At 41.4% G+C, this 26,938-nt stretch overlaps 2 protein-coding genes across 6 annotated transcripts; one reads left to right on the top strand and one right to left on the bottom strand.

The window, feature by feature from the left end:
- Positions 1-1,065: 1,065 nt before the first annotated feature.
- LOC120418742 (WD repeat domain phosphoinositide-interacting protein 3) lies at positions 1,066-20,097 on the top strand. The gene is made up of 4 exons (XM_039581218.2): positions 1,066-1,737; positions 18,537-19,159; positions 19,221-19,443; positions 19,503-20,097. Exons 1-4 carry the CDS (start codon positions 1,671-1,673, stop codon positions 19,607-19,609), a joined length of 1,020 nt encoding a protein of 339 aa, XP_039437152.1. The 5' UTR covers positions 1,066-1,670; the 3' UTR covers positions 19,610-20,097.
- Positions 20,098-23,372: 3,275 nt separating this feature from the next.
- Positions 23,373-26,121, bottom strand: LOC120418748 (26S proteasome non-ATPase regulatory subunit 1-like). 5 transcript variants are annotated; one of them, XR_008211851.1, is made up of 4 exons: positions 25,846-26,121; positions 25,638-25,676; positions 24,360-24,627; positions 23,373-24,293 (listed from the first exon to the last, which is right to left on the bottom strand). XR_008211851.1 is itself a non-coding variant. In XM_052706533.1 (3 exons), the coding sequence occupies exons 2-3, from the start codon at positions 24,387-24,389 to the stop codon at positions 24,090-24,092; spliced, it is 234 nt and encodes a 77-aa protein (XP_052562493.1). In that variant the 5' UTR covers positions 24,390-24,627; positions 25,638-26,088; the 3' UTR covers positions 23,373-24,089. The 5 variants fall into 5 exon arrangements, 3 of the variants coding, with proteins under 3 accessions (XP_052562493.1, XP_052562492.1, XP_052562494.1); XR_008211852.1 differs by having other exon boundaries at positions 24,360-24,514; positions 25,846-26,093; XM_052706533.1 differs by having other exon boundaries at positions 25,638-26,088.
- Between the last annotated feature and the right edge of the window lie 817 nt (positions 26,122-26,938).

The following is a 26,938-nucleotide window of genomic DNA, read 5'->3' as shown; positions in this document are numbered from 1 at the left end:
GCAGGATACGCTTGGCGGCGCCACCGTCGTGGCTGAGAATACTTGACCTAACAATGAAAAAGGCTCAATAATTTCGAAAGAAAATAAATGTTAACCTTGTTTAATTATAAAATTCACTTCTGTATAATTCCAGTTGACTAAAAATAATGCAAAAATGCAATAACATTAACAAAAACATAACAAAAAAATCATTCAAAAATGATTTTTCAAGCGACAACTTAAAATAGTCCCTTTACACATGTTATGTCCGATTTCGTTTTGTTTACCTTCTTTGGCGCGTAAAATTGCAACCCTCTGATGAAGGGCAGTCAGACATTGGCCTGATGTCGTTCGTACGGAATGTTTTATGCAGTGATTAGATGGTCCAACGTTCTGCTACTGTAGGCCATCATGATTTTGGAAGTGGCGCTATCTAGGCGGATGGTGCACACCCTAGCTCTTTTCAACGTATTTTGGTTTGAATTTTTACACACGTTTTTCAATGCTGTTTGTTCAATGATATACATCTGTTCTCTGTGCCAGTACCTTCGACAAAGACGTAAGTCTACGTCAATAAGCTTTATCGTTGTGCACAATAATATCACAAATTTAAGCTTTATTTTAGGACCCAATTAAATTAGTTACGGCCACTTAAAAATCTAAAATTCAAGCAAAACAATGTAAATGGGCCAAAGCCGAAGTGTAAACAAAGAGTCTGTCCTGCTCGTTTCTAATGTAAACTTCCACTGACGTAAGCAGGACAGACTGCTTGTTTACACTTCGGCTTTGGCCCATTTACGTTGCATGAATTTTAAAAATTCGTATGAAAAAGTGCGAATATGAACTCAGCCAAGTGCGATTTTCAGTTACAGATTTCACAAAGTGTGTACCGAGGTGTGTACCGTCTGAAAAATAAAAAAACATCGACTTGTCATCTTTTTTGATGACAGCTGTCAGCTGTTTACGCATTCTCATCGAATTGTTTCGACAGATTGCGAACTTCCAAACAAACGCCGCCCAGTTAAGATTAAATCCCCGATATCGGGCCAACGTTGAGCAGTTTCAGGCTAAAAATCATTCAAACACAGTACGAATCAAATTGGTCGGGATGGGTTGGTAAACTTTCTTCGCAAAAGTTTGTGGAAAAGCAGCAAAAGTTTTCGTTCGGTTCGCGGCGGTGGCAAAGTGTTGACTTTTTTGCAATTTTAGAAGAGTGATTTGAGCGGCTTATCGCAACGTAGCGGAACATTGCAGTGATAAAAGGTGCATCAAAGTACGCAGCTAGGCAGGTGTAAAAAGGTTATCACATTCGCGGCATTGCATTTTGGATTGTGTTTTGCGATCGAAAGCAAAAAAAGGCAGAGGGAAAAAAAGAAGGACATTAAAATTCAGAAGCCAAAGTAAAAATAACACACTCTTTACGAAGGGGAGCCGAAAAAACAAAAACACTCTTGAGAGTCGAGATTTTAAAACACAGCATTTGGTCGTACAACAAACGCCATTGACAGGAGAAGTAGAAGAGTATGAAATGATAAGCCGCCGCCTTCGCCAGTCAAAATAATTAGAGACTGTCCTCCCCCGCCCTCCCCACCTCGGTTGCAAGTTGGGCGGTTGTTTGCGTAGGCAGATTTTCGAAGCTGGAGGAGGACGATTCGGGTGAGGAGAAAAGTGCACAAAAAACCAGCCCGAAAATGAACCTGCTGGACAGCAACCCGTACGGGAACGGCCTCCTGTACGCCGGATTTAATCAGGACCAAGGTGAGTGTTTGGAATGAGGACTGTCCTCCCCTGGGGAGTGGAGAGTAAGGTGTATGAATCATGATGCAAGCGAATGATCTTGCATGAAGTGGAGACCTGTGAAGCAGAGCTCTAGTTCAGACTGATTTAAGGCAAGCACGCGAAATGGGGACGAATAATTCCGCCGTATAAAGGCGATATTTCTTTATATTGCACGGAATCACTGTGAGGTGTTTTTCCTTGTTTGTTTTTCAAATTGTGTAACATAGGGCTTTGTTTGGCAATAATTTACGACCATTAAAATTTCGAAGGTTTTTTTGTAAATAAAAATGCAGTATTACGATTTAGCTTTCATACGCCACATAAATTACAAAACTTAACGATTATCTAGAGTTTTATTTGAAAAGGTCCTATAAACACCAGGAATTCCAGAGCATAGAACCATTACAAAGACTTGTTCATTGCTACCTAGGACAAATTCTTTCTGAAAGAGGACCGCTTTTTACACAAAATTGCCAACAGGGATGGCAAATGGCAAAAAACCATCGCGAAGCCCTCGTTTGATTTATTACCTTCCAGTTACAGAATTCACTATAATGATGTATGAAGCAATTGTAGATTTTGTACAAACGAACAATTTTGTAGAACATTGTTTTGTTCTAAAGTGAATGCTGTTGACACTAGAGCGCAAACAATGTCTAAAAATGCCACCATCGGCGTCCCTCACTCGCGATGGTGAGGAGATTTTTGTTTACGCTCTAATGTCAAAAGCATTCAGTTTAGAACAAAACAATGTTCTACAAAGATGTTCATTAGTAAAATATCTACAAGTGCTCCATACATGACTTTAGTAAATTCCTTAACTGGAAGGAAATAAATTAAAAAAGCTTTTTGGAGGCCCATCGGCAAATACCTTCCCTGATTGCCAACATCAAATCCAATGTACATTTTCGATTGATTTCATCGATCACTTTAGGCGAAATGGTCATGTTTCGGTCTCCCAAATCGAGAAAATTGGGAAATAGAGTCATTAAGCCCTATACTAATTTTTATGTACTACGATCCAAAAACACGCGTGAATCCCATTCCCATCCCTTTTTCGATTTTTGTAGTAGGCCGTAGGCATATGCAATGCGCTCCAGCTTGATCCGTTCCAGAGACTTTGTCAGGCCGTCCGCCGTCTGTTCGTCCGTGCTGACGTAGGTCAGCTTCACGATCTTCTTGTCGAGGGCGTCACGGATACAATGGTGACGAATGTCGATATGCTTGGTACGCGGCGTGTAACCTCCATTCTTGGCGATGCAGATGGCGCTCTGGTTATCGCAGCGTAGCTCGATCGATTGCTTTCGTCCCAGTTGAGCCAACAATCCGTGCCACCACGAAGCTTCTTGAACAGTGGCAGCCAGAGTCATATACTCGGCTTCACAGGTTGACAGCGCGACAGTCGGCTGTCGCTTGCAGCTCCAAGCAACTGCACCTCCTTGCAGCATGAAGATGTAGCCACTTGTTGACTTCCGGTCGTCCAAATCCGATGCCCAGCTTGCGTCGGCGTACCCGGCGAGCTCTGTGTTGCCGTGCTTCCTGTAACGCAGCTTCAACCCGCACGTGCCTCGTAGGTACCGGAACAGGTGTTTGACTGCTTCCCAGTGCTTCGGCCCAGGATTTGCGTTGAAACGACTCAGTTGGTTCACTGCGTGCATGATGTCCGGCCGGGTACTGGTGGCCAGATACATAAGACTTCCTACGGCTTCGGGGTAGGGAACTCGTTTCATCTTCTCGGCCTCGTCCGCCGTTTTCGGCGCCATCTCCTTGATCAGCTTCACGCACGGGTTCGATGGTGTCGACACGGGCTTGGCGTTCTGCATGTTGAACCGGGTGAGCATCGATTCAATGTATGCTTGCTGGTCTAGCGCGACGCAGCCTTGTCCGCGGGTGACGCGGATGCCCAGGCAGCTGCTGACAGGTCCCAAGTGTTAGATGGCAACCGCTAATCCGCAACCTGGCAACGCCACGTTGATCAACGATCAACAGATCGTAGTAACCTTGTGTTAGGCTCAACTAAACTTTTTCATTCCCTTTCAAGACCTAGTTAAATAAAGATCGTTCTTTGAAAAAGCTCCGCCTTTCAGGTTATGGGCCTAGATTACGTTCAAGAAGATTGAAGTTTTCTGAAGAAGTTTTCCTTGGCGGAAGCGGAAGATGGCTGAAGAAAAGGTCTGGCTCCTGGAAGGGAAGAACTACGGGAACTGGAAGTTCCGAATGGAGGTCCTGCTTGAGGACAAGGGTTTGCTGCACTGCGTTAAAGTTCCTTGGACCTGGCGGGTCTGGCGGAGTTGGAATCGGACTCGGCGAACGAGAAGCAGAGGAAGCGAGCGCTGCGGGTGGAACGAGTGGCCAAGGATCGAAGCTGCCGAAATCTGCTGGTCAACTGAATCGCCGAGGACCAGCTCGACCACATGAAGGACGCACGGACAGCCAAGGAGACCTGGGACGCGCTGCGCGACGTGTTCGAGCGCGTCGGGATCGCGGGGAAGCTCTTCTTGAAGAAGCAGTTTCAAGAGCTACGATTGGCCAAAGGAGGCGATGTTCCGGCGTTCTTGCAGCGATTTGAGAAGGTACTACGCGAACTGAAGGCGGCCGGAGTCAAGCTGAAAAAGGAAGATGTCGTTTGCCAACTGCTGTTGGCTCTTATCACAGCGGTGGAGACGATCGAGCCAAAGGACTTGACGCTCGAGTACGTCAAGAAAAGGATCCTGGACGAGCAGGTCAAGCGGAACGCGCAAGCTGCCCCGGAGGATCAATGTGAAGGCGAGTCGGGTGAGTCTGCGTTCGCCGGCAAGAGACGGGAGATAAGGTGTTTTGAATGCGGCCGGCCCGGTTACAAGCGAGCAGATTGTCCCAATGATCGCCCGGACGGAATTGTGCGTTTGAGCGGGGATGTTAGATGGCAACCGCCAATCCGCAACCTGGCAACGCCACGTTGACCAACGATCAACAGATCGTAGTAACCTTGTGTTAGGCTCAACTAAACTTTTTCATTCCCTTTCAAGACCTAGTTTAATAAAGATCGTTCTTTGAAAAAGCTCCGCCTTTCACCAAGTCCTTCATCCGGAATGTGCTGCTCAGCTTGGCCTTGATCTCGTTCTTCATTCCTTGGTCATTGGAAACGATCACGACGTCGTCGACGTAGATTGCGACGAACAGAATCTTTCCGTCGGCGATCCGGTTTACAGGCACGGGTCGTACTTCGAGGAATGCAGGCCAAAACGTTTCAGTGCGGCGTCCAACTTTCCGTTCCACACTCGACTTGACTGCTTCAATCCGTAGAGCGCTTTGTTCAAGCGACAGACCAGGTTGCGTCTTTTTCTCTTTCAACTCGCTCTGCAGGAAGGCGGTTGTGGCGCCCATCTGGTCCATCGACAAGTCATATCTGGCGGAGAGCGCGAACAGATATCGCAGGGAACTGTGACGTACGACTGGCGAGTAGGTTTCGTCATAGTCTTCCCCCTTTCGCTGCGAAAATCCTTTCACAACCAACCGCGCCTTGTGCCGATCTACATTGCCACTCGCGTCGTGCTTGGTCTTGAAGACCCACCGACACTTGATGGCCTTTCTGCCCTTCGGTAGTTCCGTCAGCGTCCAGGTGTCGTTCGCCATCAGCGTCTCGTACTCGTTGAACATGGCCTTCTTCGAGCTTGCAGAGTCCTCTCGAGACAGCGCATCCTTGTGGGACAAGGGATCGCCGTCGACTGCCAGACTCCTGGCTGTGGCCACCACGCAGCTCGTGTCGCGACTCGGCGGGACCGGGTCATCGGATTCCTCCGACGAGTTGTCCTCGCTGGCGTCGTCGTCGCTGGTATCGATTCGGCAAACCTCTGAGCGAAACATGGAAATCATCGTACTTGCCTGAAAGTTTGTGCTCCCGACCGGTGACAACGGAGGATTTGAAGATGATTGCGGTGGGAGCACGGAGGTCACGTCGGTCACTGAGCCAGCTGTTTCCTCGAACCCGAGAAACTCGTCATCGCTGTTGTCGACATCCGGGACACGGTCTGTGTCGGGATTCTCTAGCTCGTTCTCGGCGGCGTCGTCGATTTCCACAAAGCGATTCGGCGAACCACTTGCTGTCGGCGGCACATACGGTTCGATGTCCAGCCGCATCATTTGCTCTTGACGTTGATCCTCCTGCTTCTCCAGTACGCCTTCGTTGATGAAGCGAGGTCGCGAGGTCCGGCTGCTGAAGACTTTCCGTGACTGCGGGTCGTAGAACCGATACCCTTTCACGTGTTCGTCGTAGCCGACAAAAATGCACTCGTGCGACTTCGGGTCCAGCTTCCGTCGCTTCTGTTTGGGGATTTGGACCATCGCTTTGGTGCCGAAGATTCTCAGGTGCGACAAATCCTGCTTCTTTCGTGTCCAAACCTCTTCCGGCGTCGATTCGTGACCTTGCGTTGGAGACCGGTAAAGGAGGTAAACAGCTGTGCCCACGGCCTCCGCCTAGAACCTCTTCTCCAGTCCAGCTCCGAACAGTAGACATCGAGCGCGCTCAACAATTGAGCGGTTTCCGCGCTCGGACATGCCGTTTTGTTCTGGGGTGTAGGGATTCGTCGTCTGGTGCACGATGCCGTGCTGTTTCAGGTAGCTTTTCATACCGTAATCTGGGGTGAATCGGGACTACAGTCTGAATAGGGACAGCAGTTTTTAGAGCACTTAAAGCTTTTAAATTTGGAAATGGATGTACACATTTTGTTGGCCTGAGTCTGTTCTAACCGAAACCAACCAGAAAAATCAAAATATTGTGCTCCTACATGGTTAAAACTGATGTCCCAATTCGCCCCATGTGTCCCGATTGACCCCAGTTTACGGTATCGTTGTTCACGTACGCCTTCCCGTTGTCACTTCGCAGCACCTTCAGCTTGCGCTCGGACTGGCGTTCGACCATCAGTTGGAACTCCTTGAAGGTTCTCAAGACTTCCTCCTCCGACTTCGTCTTCAGGAAGAACGCCCACATCTTCCGGGAAAGGTCGTCCACGAACAGGATGTAGTATCTGCTTCCGGCCATCGATGACACTTCGAACGGTCCGCAGATGTCGGTGTGAACCACATCGAGCATCCCGGTAGCGCGCGAACCCTTTTGTTGAACGGCTGTCGTGTGTGCTTCCCCATCGGGCACACCTTGCAGTCCTCCTTGTCGGCTCCGACGATCTTGATCCCGTTGGCGAGTCCACTGGCTAGCTTTCGAACGCTCGGCAAATTCAGGTGTCCCAGGCGCTGGTGCCAGACCTCGAGACCAACCGCAGACGAGCAAGCGAGTGCGCTCTTCGTATCCTGTGATCGCAGATCGAGCTTGAACAGTACCCGGTAACGAGTTCCAGTTGCCATGACGTCACCGTCGGAGTTCAGCACCTTCACTCCAGCGGAATTGAAGATTACCATGCAGCCTCGCTTCACGATCTGGTTGACGGACAGCAGGTTCGATGACAGCTCCGGGATGACTTGCACGTCATTCACGACGATCGGGGAGTTCGGGCAACACTTCGGGTGAGCTGCATCGGCCCCTTCGCCACGACCTTCATCGCCCCTCTGTTGGCTGCAACCACGGTGCCTCCATACTGCTGAAGATCCTCCAGCATCGCGTCCGACTTCAAAAAATGGTTCGATGCGCCGGAGTCAAAGTTCCAGTTGTCATCCTCCTCGTTGAGTGCCGATAACACGGTGCACCTAGCACTTCCGTCCTTCTTCGGCTCCTTCATCTTGCAATCACGAGCGATGTGACCGTAGTTGTGGCAGCGCCGACATTTCGGTCCTTTGGATGTGTTCGGGTGACTGCTGGGTGGATTGCTCTGGTGGCTTTTCGTCGACTTCTTGTGCTGCTTGTTGCTTGCGAACGCGGCCCCCTCCGACAGAACAGACACCTCCTGCAGCAGCTTCGTCTTGATTAGATCCCCTGTGATTGCTTGGCCGCAATTTTCCAAGGCCATAATCATTAATCAGGAATGATCCGACCCACTCGTCCGTCACGTCAAAGCCGATTCCGCGCAACTGGTGTGCGGCCTCCAGGATGTCGGACACAAACGCTTGCATCGACTCGCTGTTGTCCACCTCGTCGACGTCAATTTGTTGATCAGCGCCATCCGTCGAGTCAATCCGGAATCCTCGAAGACATTTTCGAGCTTCGTCCAAGCTTCCTTCGCCGTTTGCACCCCCTGAGGTGGTGGAAGTTCGATTTGTTGACCATGAGGATGATCGGCCCCTTGGCCAACTTGTCCATCACCGGGTCGACCACGGCGCCTGCTGCTGGTTCAACTGCGTCCCAAAGGCCTTCAACCTCCAACATCGTCTGCACAGCGAACTTCCAGTCCGGCCAGTTTTCACGGCCCATCAGGAGCTCCATCCGCGGCAGATTCGAAAGGGTGTGCTTTGTGGCAGCGTACCCGGGAGCGACAGCTCCGCTGTTTCCGTCCCCGCCCGTGGGCATTTCGATCGCAAAACGTCTGAAAAACTCGCGGCGAAAACTTTTTTAACTCGAACAAACGCGTTCGAACAGGCCCATAACCTGTATAAGGTGGAGCGGCAGTAGAAATAAAATACCACGTGTACGTTTGTCAAAGTTTAATTCGAGAGTGTTTACACAGAGTGAGAAGATGTGACAGATGCTTCTCTTGTTTTCCTACACTACCACAGACAAGTGGACAGCTTAAATCTCTAACAATGACGTCACTGGTTAACTAGTATTTGTGAAATCTTTTAGATGTAGTTGTGTGGGCGAAAAAAACTGCTAAGACATGAAAATAATAATGAAATTTTGTGATATTTGAAAAAAAATCTGAATTGGTCAAGCTTGTGCATGACTTGTACTGGTAAAATAAAAAAAACACTTTTTATAGAAACAAGCACTTTTTGATGGATACAACATGACAAAAATTGATTTCTGTTGGATTAAACTTTAAAAAAATTAAAAATTTAACGTTTTGTATTTGGTATAACTCAAAGACGACATTGTCAGTATTAACTAAAAATATCAAACATTTATTATTTTTCGCATAATTTAAACTGAACACATTTGTTAAGAATTCCTCACAATTCGAAAAATTTGCCGAAGATAAATAGTTAATCATCAAAAAATCGTTTTCAGATTTAAGCGGTATACGCACATCGGAAGGAACCGGTCAAGATCAATTTCAAATGAGCAGCAGCGGCAGCGAAAGCAAGCCAGAGAGGGTGAAGAAAAGCCCCAAGAAAACGCTCCCCCTCCTTTGTTCTGCTGTTCGTAAAGCTGTTTCTTGACCCCTTTCCTTCCGATCTCCATACAAGCCTTTAGTGTGGACTGCTGCCAAAATTGTAAGTCGGTTTGAACGACTGAAATCAAAGTTTTAGCTAAAAATGTTATGTTGCAAAAGATGATTTTGAAATTATTTTTTCTACTCAAGTTTTTGAAGCTATACGAAAAAAGTGCTGGCCCTGGAGCTACATTTCAATACTGTGTGTTAACTATTGTTCAGGAATTTTCAATATATTTTTATATTTTTCAAAAAAATACTGATGCGCCCTTTGATAGCCCTTTTCAAATGTTGCTCCAGAGTTTATATTTTAAAGCAGGGCTGCGGAGTTGGGTCAAGTTTTAGACGACTCCGACTCCGACTCCGACTCCGACTCCGGCTTTCTGAGTTAAGCCGACTCCGACTCCGGCTCCGGCTTTCAGTTTCATACGACTCCGACTCCGGCCTGCCAACTCTAGCCGACTCCGACTCCGACTCCAGCTTTTAACAAATTGTTGACTCCGACTCCGACTCCAACACTAACTCAGTATTAAGAATATCTAAAAAAATGTTTAAATAAAATCTCCATTCCTCTTAATATCCCCCACCTATTAGCTATTTTGAAGGTTATTTTGTAACTTTCCTTCAGTTGACATACACAGAAAAAAAAATGTGATTGTACACTGCATGGAAACAATGTTTCACATGTAAATTGGCTCTATGTAACATTTAAATTCAATGTAAATTGATATATCTCATGTAAAACCCGTTAATGTAAATTTAAATTCAATGTAAAGGCTCAATAACATGTAAATGTGTACCTGGTCGACACATTTGGAAGCTTCAAAATCATGTAAATTATGAATTCAATGTAAAAATTGTCTAATGTAAAAAAGAATCAATGTATTTTCCGATTACCACAATGTTGTGAAGGCTGACAGCGGTCAAAAGCAAAACACATTATTTTAGTGGTTGCAGGTGAAACGATCAGAGTTAGAGAGCAGAACATAATTATAAGCCAAAGGCGAAGTGTAAACAAGTAGTCTATCCTGCTCATTCGTAATGTAAACATCAACTGACATGAGCAGGATATAATGTTTGTTTACACTTTGTCGTTGGTCAATTTATATTGTTTTTCTTAATTAGTCAGATTAGAATATTTCATAGAGATGAGCTGATATGAGTTATCGCTGATTTCAAAATAATCGGCCTTTAATTAGGCAACATGCTTTTCTTATGAATCAAGCTTCAAAACCCCTCGTCGTCAGCTTTTGCCGCCGAGCGTCGGCGCCGCCGCCTTGGCGGTGGCCGTGGCGGCCGGAGAAACGTCAAAGCAACCAAAACAAAACAAAGCAAAACTGCGCTCTGTTGTGGATCGCGAAAAAAAATCGTTCGTGGTTTTTTTGCATCTTTAAAGGTAAGTTTGTTGTTTATTAGAACATTCAATGTTATATGTTGTTCAGTTTTTTATTTCTTCTATTGCTAGCAGAATCTAGCGTTGTTTCCGTCACCGTTCCTCAAATGCCCGTCTACAATCGACGACGTATCGTCTGCCCCGGAATCTTCTGTCTCGGAGTGACTTTCTTTGGTGGAGATTTGTGGACAGGAGAGAGAGTGCAACAACTTTAACAACATGCTGGAGCAGATCAAGGTGCGCTGGGTGCAAGCCAGCAAGGTGCTGTTGAAATTTTGTGCTATTTCCGCAAGCGACAGTGACATCCAGGACTTACGGTTCCGGTTTCAAAGCTGGCCATACTGGCGGCCGTCGAGGAGGCGGACTCGACGGGGGTGGACAGGATGCAAGCGAGTCGTCTGGCAGATACTTCCGATCAGAAGAGGGGTGTGCGCACCGGTGAACTTACCGAGCAAGAGCTGGCCCAGCTGAAGGCCGCGAAGATTCCCAACAGGAAGAAATGTAAGTTTAGCGTAAGTGCAGATTTGATTTTATGTGACAAAGAATCTACATTCAGGGAAATCTTCGGATCGGCGCGATCCAAATCGGGATGATTCGGCCAAGGAGAATGAGAGCGTGCTGACGAAGTTGACGCTGGACGTGTTTGGCGTGTTTGAGGTGGAAGACACTCCGGACTCGCCCGAGGGATGTGACCGAAGTGGTTCCCCTCCGAGAAGAAGCCAAACAACACGAGGCGACGCGTCTACCGAGCAACCAGGGGATGGTGCATCCGTGCTATTGTGAAAATGTAAGTAAATAGTAAAATTCCGAGCTATCGTAGCCGCGAGGTTACGGGTTTCGCCTAGTAAGCGGGAAGGTGATGGGTTCGATTCCTGTCTGGCTCGGCGAAGTCAGATCCCTTCAAAGAGCAAATCTACTCACTGGAAATACTGACCGGTAGGGGATGAGTTTCGACTAGCGGCGTACTGGATTTCCAATCCAGAGGTCGTGAGTTTGATTCTCGTACCGGGATGATAAAGTTTAAATAATTGTAAAATTTTACTAAAAATCTCCATTTTCCTCCTCAGATTCAGCAAGCTGGGCAACGTGCAGGCCTTTTGCAAAGAGTGCGACGAGATATTCGGCACCAAGGGCGCTCTCAACGAACACCAGCTCACGCACAGCGACGAAAATCGACGTCACGTTGAATATGACCACGGTCTCCACCAGAAGTTGGCCGAATAGGTTCAAGCAAAAACTGCCAAGCATTAGAGGGTGTACGATTTAACGCAAGTGAGTAATTGTTGAATAAAAAATGTATTAAAAAGTGTTAACATCACCAAAGGGGTTCATTGGGTGAAATTAACGATTGTAAATTGATCAATACAGCAATTGCTCCGTTGAATTTAGAATTCAAAAATTATACTGAATTCTAGATTCAACGGAGCAAAAAAAAATTTTGGTTGGTGTAAATTTACATTAGATACATTGGAAATTTACACGATTTCAAAAGATTTTCAATTCGAACATTTACAATGAAAGTCATGTAAATTTCCAATGGATTGGATGTAAATATACATCATTTATCATGATACCTTTTGGTACATGATAAATAATGTAAATTTACAGAAATATTTTTTTCTGTGTAGTCGATTCTTTAAAAACCTGCAAACTCTGTTCCCATCTTTGAATTAATCAGCTGTTCAAAGGTAGTCCATATCTCAGCTTAAAATTATTTCACACAAGTAATGCTTAAACAGCGAAATAAATGAAATGAAATGAAATGAAAAGTATTAATAACATCACTCACATGTTCAGCTCACATTTGCACGTATACCTGTAAACCGGGGTGACATTGATAAGTTGTAGTTTTTTGCAAAATGATAGTACAAAATGATTTTTAAAAATCACAGTACCTCAAGAAGTATAATTGGATTCTGCTATTAGAATAATTAGAGTTTTTATTTAATTTACTGAAAATTTGCAAAAATCCTACTCGATCCTACTTCCTACTCGAAAGTAGGTGTCCGAAGGCTTGATTGTTGAGGCCAGAGGTGCATCGGCACGGCACGGGTGCTGCTCTTGTTCTTCTTAGATTTAAAAACACCGTGTTTTTAATCAAAGTACGCGCACGGGCTCTGTGTCAGAACTTTAACTGTACGTGCAACTTTGTGTAATGGAAAAATGAGGAAAATAAGGCTAAAGTAAACCGTGCTGTGAAATATTCATCAGTTATCAGTGTTTGAAACAAATAGAACCTATCCGGAATAGCTGCCAAGTGGGCTATGCTAAGAAATTCGGATGTTTGATGACCATTTTTACGGAAACCCGTTTTTTGTATATTCTTTGGCCTTTTAAACCTGTGCTGTTGGATTTCCATGTTTGGAAACAACTAATCATGCTCTTTACTAGCAAATGTATAAATTTCATCGTTGTTCAAGGTAAGTTTTAATTTAATATTTATTTTTTTCAAAAAATGTTGAAGATCTCAGATTGAGCTTCGGCGCTACACCATTTCGTGAAAAGAACTGGCCTAGCTCAAAATATAAGTGAAAAATAGTAGAACATTATAAAAAACATGTACAATTCTTCAAAGAGCCGCTAAGAGTTCGGCACGCGTTCTCGTAAGGTGGTAAAAACACCATGTTCTGTGCCTCCTAGATGTGCTTATAAGAACGGGAAGTGCAAGTACAGTTCGTTCAAATGCATGTCTGGTTGAGGCAATTGAAAATCTTTTTTACACCTAAGCTTCCATCCACCCCGGGATTCGAACTGACGACCTTTAGATTGTGAGTCCAACTGCCTACAAGCGACTCCACCGAGGCAGGACCCATGGAGACGACTCCTACACCTGGACTGAGCGCTAACAACCTAACATCTAAAGTTAGACCGGGGCCAACATTTACTTCCCTGTCCGACGGAAGGCGTGATCAGACAAATCTCGTCTCAAAATTTGCCACCGGGACCTTCTGGGATCAAACCCAGGCCGACTGGGTGAGAGGCAACCACGCTTACCCCTACACGACGAGTCCCCTGAAATTTACATTACTTTTATTTAAAAGTTTATAAACTAGTTAAACAAATATTTAATTGTTATTTCAAAAAAAAGGGAGACCTAGCCTTCATAATTGATTTGATATAATATATAAAATCATTTTGCTTACATTGAGGCTGTAATTTGTAAGTACACGGAGAGACTGTGCCCAGAAATTTTAACAATTAAAATTGTTGATTTTACTTTCGTAAATTTCAACAAAAGCGTACTTGTTACGGCCAATTTTCAGTTAAATCAACCAAAATTAAGTAATAATTTAATAACCTGTTTGTTGAAAATGCTAAAGGCAAAAAGCTAACAGATTTCCTGAACTCGAATGAACGTGCTCGACTGTTAGCTTTGGTTTTAGGAAAATCAAGATTTTTTTTGGTAAATGTAAATAACAATTGGTTGAATATTAAAAAGATGAACTTGGGTTTGTTTACGTTTGTCATTTGAAGTCAGGATTCGAACAAGAGCGGTCGATTTGTTGAGTTTGTGTTGTTAATTGTGAATAGTGCGTCCATCCCGGGAAATCCCGGGACAAAAATCCCGGGATTTTTCCAAAACCGGGAATTCCCGGATCCCGGGATTTTTTATAATTTTTCCCGGGAATTCCCGAAATTGAAAAAAAAAACAATTTTGGTCTATTATAAATAGGGAGTACATGGTAATCGATACGAATTTGAAGCACTAAAAATTGTATTCGGCATATATCAGTATTAATTTGGCTTATTAAGGAAATTTGTTAAAATTTTAGTTCACAAATCCGAAAAATGCATTGCGCATTAAATATTTTCTGTATAATTTAATGTATTTTTAAAAGACTGGGTATTATATTTACGTATATTTAAGATTTTAAATATGAAAAAAAATATTAAATTATTTATATTAAATTATTTTTCAACAAACACCGGAATCTATTTGCCCCAGAAAAATGTAGAATATTAAGACAGCCATTCAAGTCAATTTTTTGTATCGTGTTTTGAATAACTTCGGTTAAAACTGGAACAGAACAAAACAATTAGTACACCGATTTTCGAATTCAATGCTCTGATATGCTATGCTTATTCAGCCTGTAATCCTGATTCTCCCCAGTGGGCGGAGTAAATTAAAGATAATTTGTTAAATATGTTTTATATAAACTAAGAAATTCAAAACTTATCTAAAATTTTACATTGACTGGTATCATTTTATTTCCAGAGTTTTTTTAAAAGGTCCTATAAATGAGAGCAAATAGCTTACCGTTTCAAAAAAAAAAAAAAACTCTGGATTTGTTGTCGTTACTCGTTTTTTAGACATTTTGAATGAAATTTTTCAAGCTTTTCTAGTTATTACGGCATAGATAAAAATACATAAAATAAATATATTTATAAAACACTTATTTAATTTGAATCACATTGGAATCAAAAATTGTAATTTATTTGAAATCCAAAGCACAGCAAAGAACAAAACAAAAATCCATTTCATTGTTTAGTTATTTAGTCGTCCTTGTTTGGATTGAAGTGTAGATTGTCACAATTTTTTTTTTTTATTGAGCTTATTCAATGGTTTTTAGCATGAAAAAATATCTAATATTATGAAAACATAGATTTTATGACTGCTTCAAAAATTTCCCGGGATCCCGGGAATTCCCGGGATTTCAAAAATATTTTTCCCGTTTCCCGGGAAATTCAAAACCCGGGAAAATTGGACGCCCTAATTGTGAAGTGAGAGAATGTGAAAGGTGAAAATTACACTATTTGGCTAATGTTGAAGTGCAAATCGAAGTGAACACTGTTGCAACTGTGGAGGTGCAATTGGTGAGTAAGCTTGTTGATGATTTCTTTGCAGGTGATAAACTATGAAGAACAAGACGAGGACATTCCTCATTCGCAATGAGGACCTCTGATGCGAGGGGACTTCATGACAATGTTTTAAGGAAAGGGAAGGTCAGTGAAAGGAAGAGGCGGGCAAACTCTTGCACGACAATACTTGCACGGGCAAATTTAACAAAAGGTTGGTTAATCTAAGTAAATATGGATTTATTTGTACATAACAATTTATCTGTTGTGATTTTAATTAGAAAACTGAATAATGAAAAACCTTCGTGCTAACGATGGATACAAATTTAATGAACCATTATTTTTTCAGAATCATCAACCATAAAATACATGGAAATGCGTACACATAATATCAAAATAAAAATTAGATGATGGGAAATGTCTAAAAAATAAAATTTATGAAAGATATACAAAAGAAGATAGAAATATTTTAAAAATGCTGTTAATAGAAGACTGCTAAATAAACTGGTAAGTAAAAATCTAAATATTGTTTTCAGGAATCGGAGTACGTTGAATAAATTTAATGCAAGCTTGGTAAGTAGCATTATTGATATTTCTTCTTTCCTCATCATAATTACATTTATTTACGATCCTATTTTCAGTTTATAGCCAAAATTAAGAATTTTGTATTAAATTACTAATAAATTTTATATGTCTATTTGCAGCAAAAGGTTCACTTTGGTGTAAATTCTGTGTCCAACCACAAGAAAAATAACTAAACCTGAGACCGTTGTAGATGATGATGACTTATCGGATGATTGCACAGTGATGGTAAGTGAATACAACACTTAATTTTATACAACATAATAACTTAACTTGGTGAAAATTTTGCTCGGTTTATATTTTTAAGGAATTCACGAGAAATTAAACATCTTTTTTAAATATGTTTAACAAAATTTGTAATATGTTTTATTATTATTTTTTTAAGATTTATGCAACGTAATTTTTTCAAACTTTAATCAAACTTTACATGTTTTATAATAACAGTTAATAAAAAGTTTTGTTTTTATGCTTTTTAACAGTAATTTAATAACTTCATGCTAAAAGAACAAATTAGTACAAAAAGTTAAAATTTTAGGCAGAATAAATGCGAATATAAAAACACCCAGAATTAATTTGTGAGGCATTATTAAAAAATTTACTTCAAATTCAATAAAAATATTGCTAACAATAGCTAATTATTGACTACATGTACGAATATTTTTCTGTATTTAAGTAAGACATTAGTTAAAAATATAGCTAGAAATTCAGCCCGGCCTGTATCGTTAGATAATTAAAGAAAATATATATCGACACTAACATAAATTATGTTTAATTAAGAAATGTTTTGTTATAATCGACTAATAATTTTCAGCATGCAAAAATATTTCAGTTAATACAACGAAAAAAATTGTTGAAAATAGTTGAAAAGTATGGTCCAGCCTGTTTTTTACAGAATATTCCACAATATTTCAGCTGAAAACAAAAAAAAAAAATTGTTAATTTTCTGAAAAAAATATTCTAGCAGTCGACTGCTAGAATTTTTTTTCGGCCATTTAGCCAACGAAAATGGCAATTCCAACTAATTTTTTAGTTACTTTTAGTTACTGGTGGTCAGCAATTTTGGGTTAACAAAATCAACAATCGATTGTTGAAAAAAAGCGGTGTAAAAAATTAACCCATACTTTTAGTTAAATTAACCAAGATTTTCTTAGATTTGCCCTGGCCGGTCTCTCCGTGTAACTATCAAAGTCACCCTGGTATTGAAATAAACAGTTTACGTAACTATATTGCAAAGCTCTACTGAATATATTTGAAAATACATACATGGACATTTTGTGATCCAGCCCAGTACATGGTTTGAACATATAAATCATGATAAAATTCTTACCGGTTGAATAATATCGGAAAAATTCATATTTCATCAATGTTACCCCGGTTTATGTCATTTGACCGAGTCTCGTAGCCTAGTGGTAACGCTTCCGCCTCGTAAGCGGTAGATCGGGGTTCAAATCCCGGCTCGGACCAACACAACTGGTGATCGTTTCTCTTCTGGATTCGATTTCCAATTTTACCAATGTTTTAAAAACGTTATCATTTTAGTTAAGTACTTATGGTGAAATTTGAATCGAAAGAAAACTTAATTACAACATAATATTGAAAAAAATGTCTGCTCAACCAAAATTGTTTATAATTTTATGAGTTATGAAAATACAAACATGGGTAAATGAGGGGAAATTTATCATTTACTGATCATAGTGAAATAACAAAGTCGGAGCTATCCAATCAAATTGAAAATGCTACAAAAACATAATAGCATCTGATAAATCTCTTGAATCAACCCATAAATTAAAAGAAAATAATCAATACTAGGTTTAAAATAAATTAGGCACATAAATGTTTTGTAAATAAATTTGCATTATAACAAAAACTGAACAAAAAAAAGTTCATAAAGTTTATTGAATTTAAGATAACTCCGACTCCAGCTCCGACTCCGGGTTTATCAGAAATTGTCGACTCCGGCTCCGACTCCGACTCCAGCTTATAAAATTTAGCCGACTCCGACTCCAGCTATTCGAGTTTTGACGACTCCGACTCCGACTCCGACTCCAGGTCCCCAAAAAGACCCGACTCCACCGACTCCGGCTCCGACTCCGACTCCACAGCCCTGTTTTAAAGTTTTATTATTTTAAATGAAAATGATTTTCATAATGTACGAAATGTATGCATTTCACAAGTATTTCGGTACTCAGGTCAGATAAAAAAAACTTCCAGAGTTTTTTTTTTTTAAAGGACCTATAAACTATTGTCTTTCATATGTTTTTTGACCGAGCCACGTAGCCCAGTGGTAATGCTTCCGCCTCGTAAGCGGTAGATCGGGGTTCAAATCCCGGCTCGGACCAACACAACTGGTGATCTTTTCCCTTCTGGAATCGATTGCTTAGTAAAGGGAAGGTAGTGTATCGTCACAAACTGGACCTTATCACGACACCTTAGGGAGGCGACCTATGGAATGTTAACATTAATCTTAACATGTTAACATTAAGTTAAGAATGAAACTGCCACTGAATCCGCTTTGTAAATGCCGGCCCCGATACTCTTCAAGGGTGTTCCCCTCAGGAACTGGGAAAGATTTACTTTTTACTTTACTTTCATATGTTTATAGGACCTATTAAAAAAAAACTCTAGACTTTGTAACTTTGATGTAAAATCATTCCGGAAAAAAAATCTTTTAGTGTCGGGAGAAAACTGAGGAAACAGGTGGCCACCCTGACCAAATTTCGTTTCGATGCTTGACCCGAAAATAACCCACTTCAAAATTTATTCCCCAGGTTGCTTCGCGTGCGCCACCGACAATGGCTTCCGGGTGTACAACACGGACCCGCTCAAGGAGAAGGAACGCCAGTACTTTACGGACGGCGGCGTCGCTCACGTGGAGATGCTCTTCCGGTGCAACTATCTGGCCCTGGTCGGCGGCGGCATCCGGCCGCTCTATCCTCCGAACAAGGTGCTCGTGTGGGACGACCTCAAAAAGGCGCCGGCCATCTCGCTGGACTTCAACGCCCCGGTCAAGGCAGTTCGGTTACGGCGGGACCGGATCGTAGTTGTGCTGGAAGGAATCATCAAAGTTTACACGTTCACACAAACGCCGACACAGCTGCACGTGTTCGAAACCAGCCAAAACGGCCAGGGACTGTGCGTGCTCTGTCCCAACAGCAACAAATCACTGCTGGCGTTCCCGGGCCGGCGAACGGGACACGTGCAGATCGTTGACCTGGCAAATACCGAGAAGGCTCCGCAGGAGATTATCGCCCACGAAACGGCCATCAGCTGCATCGCGTTGAACCTGCAGGGCACGCGACTGGCCACGGCGAGCGACCGCGGCACGTTGATACGGATCTTCGACACGGCCAGCGGAACCAAGGTGGCGGAATTGCGGCGAGGGTCCAATCAGGTAGGTCTTGGGATTCTTTAAAGGAAGACAGATTTCACCGGCTCTTTCTCTCCTGCGGCAGGCCAAGATCTACTGCATCAACTTCAACCACGCGTCGACGGCGGTCGTCGTTTCGTCCGACCACGGCACGATCCACGTGTTCAACCTGGAGGAACCCAAGGGCAAGGAATCGTCCAGCATGCTGACCAAGTACTTCACCAGCCAGTGGTCGTTCTGCAAGTTTTCGATTCCGCAGGGACCGCCGTGCATTTGTGCGTTCGGCTCCGAGAACAATTCGGTCATTGGTGAGCAATTCATCTACTCAGTAAATTCGAATGAATTTAAAATCACGTTTAACTTTCAGTAATTTGCGCCGACGGCCACTACTACAAGTTCGTCTACAACAGCAAGGGCGAGTGCAGCCGGGAAGTTTGCTCGCAGTTCCTCGAGTTGACCGACGATCACACCTAGAGGACGTTGTTTTACGCAAAAAAAAAGAGAGACTGTTTTTGGATGCGCGGAAATTATGGTGTCTTCGAATGTGGCTCGGTCTCGGTTTTAACGGGGTCAAACGGGACCGGGGGCAGCTCCTGGGTCCTACTTTACTGAGAAGAAGCGATTTTATTTTAGATGGAAAAGTCCAGGTTTTTTGTTAGCGTTTGCGTTTGCTTTGGATTCTTTTTTCCTCAAACACAACACACTCTCATGATGCAGATGAAAAAGTATATTTTACGTTGTGAGAAATACGGGAAAAATCTGGATTGTAAGTGAACTAATATATACATACATATTATTGATATAATATTTATCAAGGAGAACAAACACACACACATACATTATGAGCATTAAGCGATTATTATGATTCTTATTATTGAGCGAATAGAATTATTGTGTATGTCATCTGAAATAATGGAGATAAGCCCCATTATTTAATAAATATTTTTGTTGGTATATCTCAATGTACAGCATTTTATTTAATTATTTCTAATTCTATTAATGTTGTGGGCAAAACCGCTAATTTCTGTGAGCCGCTCATTTTCGTTCGCTCATTTAAATGATCGGCTCTTTTGAACGTCTCATCCGCTCATTCCGCTCAAAGTCAGAAAATAGAATGGAATGAACTGAAGCATCTGTTCAAGATATTTAGATTTTTTTTCAAACGACCATTCCTGGTAACACTTTAATGGCAAAGGATGGTCAATTGATATCTGAAATCCACAAATATGGAAAACTATTTTCATAGAGAGGTAAACAAAGTTTTCTTTAGAAGTGCATATTTTAAACCAAATTATTACTTTCAATCATCACAAGTTATGAAAACTAAGCTGAATTATCGTAATATTTGAGGTAGCGTTTCGCTGCACTTGATAAAATAGTCTTGAAATGCAGTTTATTGTTTAATAAGAACAACGATTATTGATGACATAGCAAAAGAATGAGAATGACAAGCGTCAAAAAAGTTAGTCAGAAAAAATTGCCTTATGAAAACTATTGAATAATTACCACAAAAGAGTACCAAGTTTGTGTGATGTGCTGTATTTAGAAGTGGTAAATTACATTTTAAATAATAAATAGTCCTATATATGGATTATAACCGCAAACTAACACACGAACTATGTTCGAATGCGTGTAACAACTTCAAGTGCCGTCATCAGGGTGACTTTGGGTCTGGGGGGTGAGATTGGGTCATACAAATTTCAGCATTTTTGTATGACCCAATCTCGGCCCTGATGACGGTACATAACATCGATGAAATGTATCGATATTTTCATAATGAGATCATGCAACACCGGGCGACAATCAGCTGATTCAAAATCACGATTTTTTTTCTTCTGTGTGTGTTGGATATACGGGAGAGATTGGCGTCGTGTGACAGACGCCCCGAGACAGGCCCGACACTGGCTAGCAACAAGTATAAAGCGCGCCATAATATTGGAACATGAGGCGACCGGTGAGAACCCAGTTTCCCCTCTTTTCACCACACCACCGTCACCACCACGAAATAAAAGAACGAGCATAAACACGAACTGAATGAACGGCAGTCGTGTCACGGTTCGCTCACTCGAATCGTGGTTCAAACGATACGTCATGACGCTCAAGTGTGGTTCGCTCATGATTGCGAACCAAGCACGAGCGAACCACGATCCGAACGCCTGCCGTGGTTCGCATGAACCCTTGCTCTCTCATCGCGAATGAGAGTGAGAGGGGCCATCAATGAGCGGTTCGCAAGACAAGAAGAGCTAAAAAACAGCACTCAGAGAAAAACATTTCATGTTTTTGACAACAGAAGGCTACGGCAGGCGGCTTAAGTGACTATGAAGGGCTACAGAGCATGGCTGCAACAACTCAGTGAGATGTTCTGGGTCTTCCAATGACTCCCTGGATTTATTATCGGTGGGTCCACCGCCGTAACAAGCAAGAGGTCTGCGGTTTATGACTGCAGGTCATACCCGCATAGCTCCGTTGAGTATGGTAGACTTTTTTATATTATGTTGTTATGTCCTGGGTCAACAGAGGACTCCCTGGTTCCTTGGGGAACATCAACAAACGTGGACACTTTTTTTAAAATCTCAGCCCCCCCCCCCCCTCCCCCTCCCATCGTGGACAATTTCCATTCAAATTAAATCTTTTTTCTATGGAACGTGGTTAATCGCCATAGCCCCCCCCCCTCACCCTATGGTGTCCACGTAGTTTATGGATGGTCCCTTGATAACTTCTGGAGCAACATTTGAAAAGGGCGCATAAGCATTTTGACAGCCAGAACTATTTTGCAAATTCCGAGCCAACAAGTAACTATTTGACAAAACCCGCAGTGTTAAAAGGTAGCTGAGAAGGCCAACTATTGTTTAACTTTTCGAGTTTTGATAAAAAGTTACCTGTTGGCTCGGAATTTGCAAAATAGTTCCAGCTGTCATAATGCTTATCCGCCCTTTTCTCGTGTTGCTCCAGACATTATCGTTAACAAATTTGAACAATTTTGTGGGAGTGAAGAATAAAAACAAATAAGTTTTTCTATCAGTGCCTACATTCTCCGTTGGCGAACCGTTCTCTGAACGCTCTCTTTACTCCGTTCAGAGCGGAGCGGCAAGCGAGCAGAGAAATGATGATCGAAATTTTGGTTCGCGAACCATTCAAACCCGCCGCTCTGAGCGTTCGATATGCGCTCACCCGATAGGTTCGTCGATTGAGTGGTTATGATACGCTCAAAAGCGAACCGTGACACCACTGAGAACGGAAGAACGAACCAAACGAGAGCGAAAGAATGAGCGAAAACGACGCCGTTCGATGACGTCGACAACGGCGCGAGCGACGCAAATCAAGCGCTCCGTTCGTTCTTTCTGTTCATTCGCTCTCGCTCATTCGCTCTCGTTCGGTTCGTTCTTCCACTCGCTCTTTGATTTCACGGTTCTTTGAAAAGAACTGGTTCACAAAATGAACCGCCGCTCATTTCTCATTAGCGGTCGCTCATTCGTTCTTTTGCTTGAGCCGGTTCATAAGAACGGTTCGCTCAATTCAGCCCATCTCTAATTAATACAGGGGAATGTGTGGTGAAAAAAATCAGTCGGATTTTTTATAATATTTATCTTATTTTAGGTCTTAACGAATTAAAGAAATAAAAAAATACAGAAAAAGAGAAAATAAAAAATAATTTTAAAACTTACAAATCCTTCAATTCAAAAATTCTTGAATGAATAAATTCTAGAAACCTAGAAATTCTTTAGTTCTATTTTTTTTAATTCCTAATTTCTTAAAATATTAAATTCTTAGATTCTTAAATTCTAAAATTCTAACATTCTTAAATTCCTAAATTCTTAAATTCTTAAATTCTTAAATTCTTAAATTCTTAAATTCTTAAATTCTTAAATTCTTAAATTCTTAAATTCTTAAATTCTTAAATTCATGAATTCTTAAATTCTTAAATTCTTAAATTCTTAAATTCTTAAATTTTTAAATTCTTAAACTCTTAAATTCATAAAATTCTTCAATTCTTACATTCTTACATTCTTAAATTCTTAAATTCTTAAATTCTTAAATTCTTAAATTCTTAAATTCTTAAATTCTTAAATTCTTAAATTCTTAAATTCTTAAATTCTTAAATTCTTAAATTCTTAAATTCTTAAATTCTTAAATTCTTAAATTCTTAAATTCTTAAATTCTTAAATTGTTAAATTCTTAAATTCTTAAATTCTTAAATTCTTAAATTCTTAAATTCTTAAATTCTTAAATTCTTACATTCTTACATTTTTAAATTCTTAACTTCTTAAATTCTTAGATTCTTAAATTCTTTAATTCTTTAATTCTTTAATTCTTTAATTCTTTAATTCTTAAATTCTTAAATTCTTAAATTCTTAAATTCTTAAATTCTTAAATTCTCAAATTCTTAAATTCTTAAATTCTTAAATTCTTAAATTCTTAAATTCTTAAATTCTTAAATTCTCAAATTCGGAGCGGATCAATCCGAGCGCGTACAGGCCACATCCGGAGCTCAGTCCACTCTCTTTCGGCAGATAACTCTGCATCAACACGAACGATTCTATCTCGTGCCCAAGATAAAACACACGCAGCGTGGCCGTGGCCGAAAACTTTTCCCAATTCGTAGCCCTGACCAATCACCAAACACCAGATTATCGCTCAGGAACGGATCGCACGTTATACCGCTGTGTGCGCGTCCGCAACTCCCGTCGCCGTGTGGGAAATCGACACCCGCGATGCTTTCCTCGTCGCGCGCAGGATCTGCAGATCCGCGGGGTTGATCCGAATTGAGAACTGTAACTGCAGATCGATCGTGATCTTTCCGAAAAAAATTCTCGTCTGTGTCTCAAATTTCGCCTGGTGTGTCTCTTGCTCTTGTTTGATATTGGCTCTTCGGGCGCAGCATTCGTGCTTTGCGGCTTGAGTTTGAAATACATTTCGACGGAATCGGTAGCTTTGAGCGTCTGCGGAACCTGTCTCAGGAACTGCTGCGTGAAAGAATCATACAGATGTAGTACGCCATCAGGTCCGTGTGTTTGCCCCAATTAGACAGATTGTCGAGCAGTTCGGCGACGGCCAACGGGTCTTCCAAAGAGATCCGACACTGGCACATGTTGACGGACACATGTTGTGGAACGCCCAGATACAAGCAACGCAGTACCGTGTTGCGGAAGGGGAGGCTCTGGGTAACATAAAGGTAGGAATTTAAATGAGTTTATTTTTTACTATAAAAATTGAGAATTTTCACCTTCATAATCGAAGACTCCACCACGTCCATCCATATCCGGCCTGTCGGCAATGTCCATCTTCCACGCAACGCTGAATCATCCGATTAACGGTAGCCTTCAGCCGCGAACCGATCGGCTTCGCCTTGGTCGGATTCTCCGCCAGCTGAATCCGCAACTGCGTCGATGATGAATAGGGTTAGTGAAATTTCACGATTTCGCGGACAGCGTGAAATCCGCGAAATTTGGCTTTTTCCGCGAAATCCCGTGAAATTTTATGTTTGTGTGAAACTGTAACGATTTTTCTCAAAATAATTAATCAATCTCAAATAGGGATACTCAAATATGAACTACTGTAGAATTAGGCAAGTGAATACCCTTATTTATATGAATACCCTTGTTTAATTACTAATATAGTGAGATTTTTGACGATTTCGTGGACGGCGTGATATTCGTAAAATTTATCATTTTTTTCAACAAAACAAAATTGTGTAAAAACATAATTAATATTTCATCCATAAAGACTATTTAAGTATTTTTTTTAGTTATCAATTCAAAAGCTTGATCAATTCAATGTTCCCCGTGAAAGTTAAAAAATACTACTTTTTTTTTGTTTTCTGTTCTCATTTTGAATAAATATTTCAATTTCTTTACAAATTATATTTTTTTGCCTATTGATTTTAAATTTAGTTTAAATGTGCATGTCGCAGAAAATTCAAATTATTTTACTCAGTTTTGTTGGAAACTTTTTTGAAAATTAGATGTTTTTTTTGTGTCACATCCAAATTTTTTTTATTGAAGAATAATATATAATGAAGCATAAAAAGAAGTTTCTATGATTTAAACATAAGATTTTCAGAGTTATTTCAACATTTTTCACGCTCCGCGAAATTTGCGTGAAATTTGGTGTTTTGAAATTGAGGTCCCCGTGAAATTCGCAATTTTTGAGCGTGAAAAATCACTAAGCCTAATGATGAACGTCGATGATCGTGTCCAAGGACCACGGGCTTAGCCTCGGGCTTAGCTCTTGTTTTCTTGCAGGATCTAATTTTTCTCTAAATTCTCCTACGTTTTCTGCCAAATCGTGTCCATCTTCTTCTAGACAAACAACTTCAGCGCCCGGACCAGTTCGTCCAGCAAAAAGGGGGACGACGGCCGCGGAAGTGATGTTCTGCATATTAATTGCTGGAGCGAGAACTGAGGAAGATTCTACGGCAAGTTCTGCGGTGGTGTTGGCCGTCGTGGAAGTGGTCCGGTTGGGTTGGACAAACACCTAAAAACTCCGTCGTGAAACTACTTACTTTTCCTGTTATTCTTGAACGACGAAATAGCCTACTTTTCTGTACCAAAAATAACAGAATCGAATAGCAACACTTTTCAAAATAAATGCTGAAAAGTTCTACTTTTCAGCACTGAAATGGGTGCTGAAAAGTTGAACTTTTCAGCACTTGTTTCGAAAAGTAACACTTTTCAACATTGTTTTGATTTAAACGATTTATTGACAAATACATGAAAATTTGACTTAAAATTTCACTCAATGGGTGTTTTTCGGAATTGCAAAAAATGTTGTATGGAACTCGTTGCAAAACTTGTTTTTTTTTCAGCACTCGTCGTATTTATCCAACTCGGTGAACCTCGTTAGATAAATGTATGACTCGTGCTGAAAAAATCCTCTTTTTGCAACTTATTGCATAAACTACTATTTGTTTGTACACGTTCGCACTTCGCCACGAAACTGGGAGGAAAACAAAACAAAACGGTTGACAGTTCGAAACCCACAGCGGAGCGTTACACGCTTAAATGGATTGAATTAACTTTGTTTGAAAAAAAATCGTGGGTTCGGATCGGATTCGGAGCCGACGGAGCCGATCACGCAGTTTCAGACGCGAGAAACCCGCCGGAACCGAAGTGGCACCCCCCTAGTGTCCGGGTCCCTTATGCAACCCGTCGTTAGTTAGATAATTGAAATACCTTTCAATTGAGTTTAAAACATCGAAGATCTGACATCCCTATCAAAAGTTATAAGCACTTAAGTGTTATTTCTAGATTAAATTTTCAAAAGGTCCTATCTGCATAGGAAACCCATGAGGGATAAGTTGTTTTGAAAATTTAATCTAGATTTATACAATTTTTGGAGGCCGGATCTCAGATATTTCAATGAAAATGATGTCCGGGTCCCTTATGCGACCTGTCGTTAGTTAGATAATCGAAAGACCACCTTTCAAATGAGCCTGAAACATTGAGGATCTGATAACCCTATCAAAAGTTATCAGCACTTAAGTGTTATTTATACACTTTTTGGAGGCCGGATTTCTGATATTGTGATAGAAATATTGTCTGAATCTTGAATCTTCCATGCAAACTATCATTGAATAGGTTTTTTATCAGACCTTGCTGATGAGCCAGAAATATTGAAGGTCTGCGAACCCTATCAAAAGAAATGTGTAATAAAGTTTGTTTTGTTAAACATGTTAAGGGGAATGTTGCTATTTTTACTGAATGTATTGACTTTATGAATGTGAGGAAGGCACCAACCACCTAAAGGTGGATTAAGCAACGTTTTTTTAAAAAAAAATTGCCCGAAAATTGAATGATATTTGGA

Source organism: Culex pipiens, chromosome 1 (assembly GCF_016801865.2).
Source record: "Culex pipiens pallens isolate TS chromosome 1, TS_CPP_V2, whole genome shotgun sequence".
Classification (NCBI taxonomy): domain Eukaryota; kingdom Metazoa; phylum Arthropoda; class Insecta; order Diptera; family Culicidae; genus Culex; species Culex pipiens.
This window is presented reverse-complemented; position numbering and strand designations above follow the sequence as displayed.

Coding starts and splice junctions, on each gene's coding strand:
- LOC120418742 (XM_039581218.2), top strand. CDS start 1,671: ATGAACCTGCTGGACAGCAACCCGTACGGGAACGGCCTCCTGTACGCC. Junction 19,160..19,220: donor TGCGGCGAGGGTCCAATCAG/GTAGGTCTTGGG, acceptor CTCCTGCGGCAG/GCCAAGATCTACTGCATCAA. Junction 19,444..19,502: donor CGAGAACAATTCGGTCATTG/GTGAGCAATTCA, acceptor TTTAACTTTCAG/TAATTTGCGCCGACGGCCAC.
- LOC120418748 (XM_052706533.1), bottom strand. CDS start 24,389: ATGGACGTGGTGGAGTCTTCGATTATGAAG. Junction 24,294..24,359: donor TGGAGTCTTCGATTATGAAG/GTGAAAATTCTC, acceptor TATGTTACCCAG/AGCCTCCCCTTCCGCAACAC.